Raw genomic sequence first — 7,950 nt, 5'->3', positions numbered from 1 at the left:
CTCCAGGTAAGAATACTGGAGAGGGTTGCCATGCCCTCCTCCAGGGGATGGTCCGACCTGGGGATCGAACCTGTGTCTCCTGCACTGGGAGGCAGGTTCTCTACCAGAGAGCCAACTGCGAAGCCCAGGGATGTCCCTGGATGCAATGTGCACACAGCCAGTAGAGAAGCTGGCCCCGGCAGGCTCTGATCCTCTGCTCACCGATGGGCCCTTGGCAGTGCCGTCAGCCATTACCTGGGCTGCAGGTGAGGGGGCACCTCTGGACCGGAGGCAGCTAGTCCCCGCTCCTGGGTCTCACACTGATGGAAGAAGCTGAGATGACTCCTCCTGGATCTCAGGCCAGCCCACCCTACCTCAGCCCAACGGCCCTCCACGTTCCTCCAGCACATAGTCATCTGTTTTGGGGATGATGCCAGCTTTGCAAGGGAACCTGGACCCCTCAAGCCCCAAAGACAGCTCATAGCAAGGAAAGTAATTTCAGAGAAGTAGGGGGCTTTGGTTGTTTAATTGATTCCTCTTCTGCAGGCACTCAGCTCTCTCACACACACCCATATGCTACCCACCACCGACACCCACCATCTCCGAAGGAACCAACATCCGTTCAGAAAACAAACTCTGACACACAGTCCAAAAGAAAATAACAAAACAAAAAAACCCCCAAACTTTACTTGCATTTAGCCATTAATAAATAATTTACAGTATGTACACGCGGTGACACTCCACACAGGTCGCAGACGCGGGACACAGTGAGGGGCCCCCACTTCCAAGCAGAACGTGATCAAACAACCAAAATAAAGTGCTTCACTTTTTACTTCCAACATAGGTACCATCTAAAAACCAGCAGGGAGGGGCCGAGGCCACACTCCCGTCGACCGCCCGCCCAGCCCGCGGCTTGGCAGGGCTTCCGAGGGGACCTCTTGGAGTGGGAGGCGGGGACCAGTCCGCAGCCTCCTGGGCCAGTGTATGAGAGGTCCCCGGGGTCAGCAGAAGGCGGCCGGCGGGGGGACAGTGATGGGGGGTGCAGGGCTTGCGGAAGGGGGCCCTCGGGGGCACGGCCACGCCTTTGGGGGCGGAGCCCAGCCCGCGGCGGCCTCTGGGGGTCTCTGAAACAGCAGCGGAGGCGGGAGTGGTCTGGGGTCCTCGGATGGACAGCCTGGCTGACGTATAGTGGGGAAGTCTCCGTGTGGCCGCGGGGCTTAAGAGGAAGTCCGAGCCAGAGGGGACCCTGCCACCGATGCTAAGCGTTGAGATATCTTCCCGCTCCTCGCCCCGGAAGGCAGATGTGTGGGTGGGCAGGGTGGGGAGCAGGGCTCTGGGGGTGGGGGCAAGCGAGGAGAAAGCAGAGGATGAGGGCAGGCCAGCTAGCCCTCTCCGCTGGGTCCCCGGTCCACAGCCTGCAGCCCCAGATTCCCTGCCCACTGGATCTTACCACCTGCTGGGGAGGACCAGACAATTTAAAAACAAAGGTTCGACTTCCTAAGGACGGTAGACGGGAAGGGGGACGGAAGGACAGGTGGTGGGAGTAAGGGGCCAGAGCAGGTCATTGCTCAGAGCGCAGGGGGCCTGGTCACGGGGGCCTGAACCCGTGCCCAGTTGGGGGGCGCCTGGTGGTCTCTGCTGGGCTCACAGGGAGGCCACGGGCAGGAAGGCATGGGGAGGGTGCAACGTTTTGGCCAAAGGATTCCCCCAGTTTTCTACAGACGCCAAGCAGCGCCCTGGGGCGTGTCCTAAAGGCCCAGCAGGAAGGGATGCCCTGCTCGGGGGTCCAGCCTGGGCCCGCCCCCGCCCCCGCCCCCGCCCCCGCCTCCGTGTGTGCGAGTGTGTAGTGTGTGTGCGTGCGTGGGCGCAGGCGGCCCCGGGGGGCACGTGTGCAGCAGTCAGCCGGGCCTCTCTCAGTGCATCGCAGGGGTGGGAGCAGCTTGACATGCTGCCCCGTCCAGGGTCTCTGGCGTGGGGTGGGGGCTTCGCGTGGGGGCTGGGGCTCTGATCTGCACATTCACACGGTGGGGCGCGCGGAGACGGGGGCGGGGGGGGGCAGCTTGTTCTCTGCACAGCTGGAGGTGACACACGTCACAGCACCCATCGCCACCACCCCCAGTAGCCGGTCCCCCGGGGGGGCAGAGAGGGGACATCCTATGCCCCCAGCCCTCGCCAGCAGGCAGCCCAAGGCGGCGGGGACGTAACTGTCCCCCGTGGGGCCCACGGGGCCAGCAGGAAGCCACCAGACCCCGTGCAGTGAGGGGCCGCCCCCGCGGTCTGTCCTAGGCGGCCCCCAGGAGCGCGGGGAGCAAGGCCAGGAGCAGGAGGGTGCCGAGGAGGGGCCAGGGGGCCGGGGGTGGCCCAGGGGCGGCCCCCGCCCGGCCTGGCGGCTCCCGAGTCCTCGCGTACAGGTGCAGCTTGTCCTTGTTGGAGTGAAGCATCTTGACGTCCTCCAGGGCGTAGTAGGCGGCCAGTGTGAAGTTCACGTCCCCCGTGGTGAGCAGGTCGAAGACGCAGGCCTGGTAGTACAGGTCCTCCACGGGCAGCTTCTCTTTGCACTTGGCCACGGCCGTCTCGTAAGGGAAGGTGTCCGGGGCTGGGGGCGCAGGGCTGGCGGCCGGCGGCTGGGGGGCGCCAGGGCCCTCGGCCGCGCCGGCTCGGAAGGCCTGGAAGTCGATCTGCTGGTTGAGGGGGCAGCCCCGCAGGCAGAGGTAGAGGCCCTGGCTGTCGCGGTCCTCCACGGCGTTGACCACCTCTTCGGGCATGCGCACGGCGAACGTCAGGTAGCGCCCCACCTGGCGCACCACGATGGTGGTGCCGATGTACTTGGCCTGGATCTCCACGTGCTGGCCCGACACCTTCTCGGTGATTTTCAGGCTGTTGGCCCCGTGCTTCTCCCCACCGTTCTTGGAGCCGTCTGCGAAGGCGGCCGGCAGCTCGTCCATCTCAGCCTGGTACACCTTCTGGTCCACACACTCCTGGAAGTTCTTGAAGATGATGGTGAGCTGTGGGCCAGAAGGTACAGAGACAGAGAGGCGTGAGATGGTGCTGGTGACTGCAGGGGGACGAGGCCCAGCCCTGGACTCATCATGACGCTCTGCACGGAGCACACGGAAGGCCGGAGGCCCCAGGACGCTCTGGACTGTCCCTTCCCTGTTTTGGTCCCTGTTCGGTGAGACCTGTGCTATTATGCATTTAATATTTTTCTTTAAGACAATTTGCTTAATTTTTTTATTATTTATAAAGGGAACTTTAGAAACTACTTTTCTAAATAGAAAAGCAGCTCATTTACTATATGCAGAGGAGAATCATAAAACGACAAGCAGGGCTAATTAAAAATAAAAGGTCTTTATCCACTATGGTAGGTTGAATAACAGCCTCTAAGATACCATGCCCTAAACCTTGGAACCTGTTAAAATTCCAATACTTTGGCCACGTGATGGGAACAGCTGACACACTGGAAAAGATCCTGATGCTGGGGAAGACTGAAGGCAGGAGAAGGGGGCGACAGAGGATGAGATGGTTGGATGGCATCACCGATGCAACAGACATGAACTTGGGCAAACTCCAGGAGACAGGAAGGGACAGGAAGGCCTGGTGTGCTGCAGTCCATGGGTTCGCAAAGAGTTGGCGACTGGACCACAACAGCAATGGCAGATGGGATTTTACAGGTGGGATTAGGTTAAGGACACTGAGATGGAGAAATGATCCTGATGGACCCTAAGCGTAATCACACGTGTCCTTGTAAGACAGAGGCAGGAAATCTGACCGTAGAAGAGAAGGCAGTATTTCTACGGAGGCAGAGACTCAAGGGACCTGGCCCCAAGTTGAAGGATGCCGGCAACCAGCAGAGGCCTGGAAGAAGCAATGAACGGACTCTCCCCAGAGCCCCCAGAAGGACTGGCCTGGCCAACACATTGAGCTTTTTTTCTTTTCTTTAATTTAGGCTATTTTATTTATTTATTTAGGCTGAGCCAGCTCTCAGTTCTGGCATGTGGGATCTAGTTCCCTGATCAGGGATCGAACCTGTGCCCTCTGCATTATGAGCACAGAGTCCGAGAAGTCCCCATCTTGAGCTTTTTAAAGACTCGTTTCAGACTTTTCGCCTTCAGGAGTATAAGGGGCTCAATTTCTGTCTGAATCACTTAGTTTGTGGTACTTGTCACAGCAGTGACAGGAAACTGATACAGTCCACAACCAAAGGACGGTGAGCCCCGGGCTGAACAACACAGCAGCTAGAACAAAGGAGACTGCTGTGCACAGAAAGAACAAGCAGGCGAGGTCCACGAGGCAGAGGCCAGCAGAGGCCACGGTGGCGGGGCTGGCCCGAGGGGTATCCCAGCCCGGCCTTGGCGAGCAGAAGGAAGCGGTGGGGGAGGGAGGTGCTGGTCAGCAGAAGGGAGACGGGTGCTCCCTGCAGAAAGGGCAGCTCTGGCCAGGGGAGCAGGGAGGCCCATTTCTGCTGAGCCTGCAGCCGGGGCAGGGGCTGCGCTGAGCTGCTGGAGAAGCAGAAGCAGCAGAAGGCCAAGAAGCTCCATCAGGAACTCTCCTCCTAAGAACACAAACACAGGCTCACTCGCTGCATTTATTACTAACACGCCCGTATGGTGCTGCAGGGGAGGGGACAATACCCCCGATTTACAGATGAGGACGTTTCGGTTCAGAAAGTAAAGTGACTGGCCCCAAGGTCACACAGCCAGCAGGAGGCAGAGCTGGGACTGGGCTCTTGGTTTGCAGCCGCCGGACATTTCTGGCCAAAACAGTCATAGTGTGGGCGGCCTGGGAGAAGGACAAGAGACAAGCAGCCCACGGAGTGACCTGTCTCCCCATCATCAAGGGTGAGACGCGTGGCTATGCTTTCCTTCCTGATGTAACTAGGAAGACTGTGGGGGGCAGAGACATGAGTGAAGCTGGAAGCCCCCCATGCCTGTTCCTGTTGCCAGGGGCATGCTGTTTTACCACTGGTGGCTCTGGGTGCCTTGACAGCCATGGCACCACCTGGACCAAGGGCAGCTGGAACCTGGACTCGCAGCCTGAAGCCAGGCAGGGAGGAGGGGTGATGGGGGTAAGACGGTGCCCAGGCCTTGTGGGTCCCTGGCTAAAAGCCCACCCCCAACCTCTGCAGGGCCCCTGGGCCCTCATTCTCAGGCCTTGCCCTGTCACCCCCACTAAGCCTGGAGAAGAAGAGCCTCACCAGCTGGGGCACCCTGCCTCCTCGTGATGTCTGCAGGCCCAAGGGGCTTCGGCAAAGGGCAGGGCACTGCTGACGCTGCATGAGGTTGGCCTTGGCGGAATTCTCTGCCTGGGCCCCGGGGGCGGCGTGGTGGCTGAAGGCCATGATGGTGGTCTGTACCCCTCTCCCTGCCCAGGGCAATGTAGCAACGCACCAGAGGAGTGTCTGGCCTAAGGGTGAGCGTGCAACGGAGCAAGGGCCCAGACCTGCTGGACACCAAAGAGAAAACCCAGAGCGGCGGCAACGGGGCAGCGAGGGCAGGAGGGTCGGGGAGGGGCAGCCAGGACCGCAGGTGTGTGGTGGGCACAGGCTGGGGCCCGTCTGCCTGCAGTTCTGGGGGGGGCCAGGGGCACAGCCTGGAGCCCGAGGGGAGCTGGCCCCAGCTGGGGGCCTTGGGAGCAGGGGCTGAGAGCCCCAAGGACTGGAGGGGGAAGACTAGCAGCTACAGAAGGTTCTGGGCTGAGCAAACCAACAGGGCAGAAAGAGCGAGAGCCCACGGAGGCGTCCCCGGCTGCGTTTTGCCACTGTTCTGCAGGTCCCCTCACGTAGTGTAAAGCCCAGGGGTGACCAGCGGCGGATGAGGGCCCTCGGGGGGAACACAGACAAGACCCCGGCCCTTCTCACCCTGTTCCTGAGAAATGTGAGGATGTCTGAGAGAGGCTGACTACAGTATGACTTTGGGGGAACTCCAGGCCCCTGGGCCTTCCTGCATCCCTGCCTCCATCAGAAATGGTAAAAATTAGGGACTTCCCTGGTGGCCCAGTGGCTATCACTTCACACTCCCAACGCAGAGGGGGCCCAGATTCGATTCCTGGTCAGGGAATGAGATCCCCCATGCGGCAACAAAGATCAAATATCCCACGTGCAAAGACAAAGATCCAGTGCAGCCAAACCAATAAATGAATATAAAAAAAGAAACATTAAAAAACCGCCTCTTGTGACTGCATGGCTGTAAAGACTAATATAGTCCAGGCTGGCTCACACTGGTTTTCTCCTTCGGGCTCTAAAAGGAAGGCAAGCCTTTTCATGGGCCCTAGCCATCTAGGGGCGGAGGCGCTGGGGCTGCGGGGCCGGCGGATGACGAGGAGGGTGGGAACTGGAAGCACCGTGTGAAGGGGGCGCACCGTGTGGTCCTCACAGGACGCAAGCAGGGGCTGGTGCTCGGAAGCTGAGGCTGGAGGAGCTGCCCGAGCCACAGAGGGCGACATCAGGCGGTGGGGGTGGGGGGCCCGCGTGCCTAGCTCCCTGGGCCCGGGGGTTCCGTCTCCTCATCTCCCCCGGGAGGTCATAGCTGGTCTGGGGAGGCGGTCCTCTGGTTCACTTAGGGATGTCCAGGAGGGCTGCAGCCCCACCACTGTGCCCAGGCCCTGCGCCTCGGGCAAGCCCACGGCGCGGCCACTCCCCCACCACCCAGACCTGCACGGGGACCCACCTCTGGCTGCCTCACCTCCATCCAAGGCTTTCACCCCATGCGGAGGCCGCCTGCCTGCGGGGGGCGGTGGAGGGGAGCAGCCAGGGTGGTCTGGGCAGTGGGTGGTCCTGCCCCGGGGGTGGGAGGGGGCGTGGGCCGCGGGGCCCGGGGGTCCATTCCCGGTGCGGTGCGCAGGGCCACACAGACACACGGAGGCCGCGGGCGGGAGCGGGCCAGCCTTCCCGCTGCCATCGGCCTCCCTGGAACAGGAAAGGCTGGTTTCACTCTCCCCACCGTCGCTCGCGGAGACAGTCTGCTGGAAGGCTGACAGGCTGCTCGCCTCCTCTTGGCACCGGGGCCTGGGACTCAACCACAAGTAACAGCATGAAGGGGGCCTGTCGAAAGCGGGGCGGCCGGCTGCCAACACGGCCACGGGCGCGGCTGCCGCTCCCACAGCGCACGCCCCGCTCCCTGGGGGCCCGCGCCCCCCCACCACCGGGCGGCGGGCGGAGCCCCGTGTCATCAAGCGACCTGTGGGGCTAGACCTGGGGCTGGGGGCTGTGTCCACACGCGGGAGGAGGCAGTCCACGACCCCGGTCCTCACGGGCCCACACTGCGGGGGCGGGGCGTGATGTCACGGGCCAAGCGGGTGACAGATGCTGGGAATGCGGGTGCTCCGGGGAGCCTGCACGGGGCGGGGGCACGGAGACCCGAGTTCCTCTCCTCCCTGAGGCTCAAAGTGGGGTGCCCCCAGCACGGCAGGAAAGAAAAAAGCAGCGCAGGCGGGTGGGCAGGAACGGGAGGCAGGCCCCAAGGGAATAGGAAGCTGAACTGTCAGCCTGGGCTGGAAAACTCAAGATCCGGACTCTCCACGAGAACGGGGCAGGGGCGGGCCGAGCAGGGCTGAGCAGCTCCTGGGTGAGGTACCGTGGCTGGGGAGTGCGTGCGTGCTAGGGCACTTCAGTCGTGTCCAACTCCACGAGACCCCACGGGCTGTGGCCTTCCAGGCTCCTCTGTCCATGGGGATTTTCCAGGCAAGAACACTGGAGTGGGTCTTCCTGGCCCAGGGATCGAACCCACGTCTCCTATGACTCCTGCTTGGGCAGGCGGATACCTTACCACTAGCACCACCTGGGAACTGGGGATCGTGATGCCGGGGCTCCACTACCTTGGGGATAAGCCTGTACTCCGCCTGCTTCGGGGGTAAGCTCAGGGCCAGGACAGGCAGGAGGCCTTCCCCAGGGCTCCGGGTGGAGCCACCTGACGCCCCGACCCCGAGACCCTCAGCATCCCGCTGCCCCAGCCCCCCGTCTCGAGCACCCTCAGG

General features: G+C 62.1%; 1 protein-coding gene across 1 annotated transcript in view; it reads right to left on the bottom strand.

Moving 5' to 3' along the window:
- Positions 1–633: 633 nt before the first annotated feature.
- The window catches only part of RGMA (repulsive guidance molecule BMP co-receptor a), a 49,952-nt gene continuing 42,635 nt past the window's right edge, over positions 634–7,950 (bottom strand). The window contains exon 4 of the mRNA XM_002696508.7: positions 634–2,984. Coding sequence (XP_002696554.2) covers positions 2,262–2,984 — 723 coding nt within the window. The 3' untranslated portion in view covers positions 634–2,261. The remainder of the gene's footprint in view (positions 2,985–7,950) is intronic.

The sequence above is a fragment of the Bos taurus genome, chromosome 21 (assembly GCF_002263795.3).
Source record: "Bos taurus isolate L1 Dominette 01449 registration number 42190680 breed Hereford chromosome 21, ARS-UCD2.0, whole genome shotgun sequence".
Classification (NCBI taxonomy): domain Eukaryota; kingdom Metazoa; phylum Chordata; class Mammalia; order Artiodactyla; family Bovidae; genus Bos; species Bos taurus.
The sequence above is the reverse complement of the archived record's forward strand: the minus strand, read 5'-3'. Positions and strand labels throughout refer to the sequence as shown.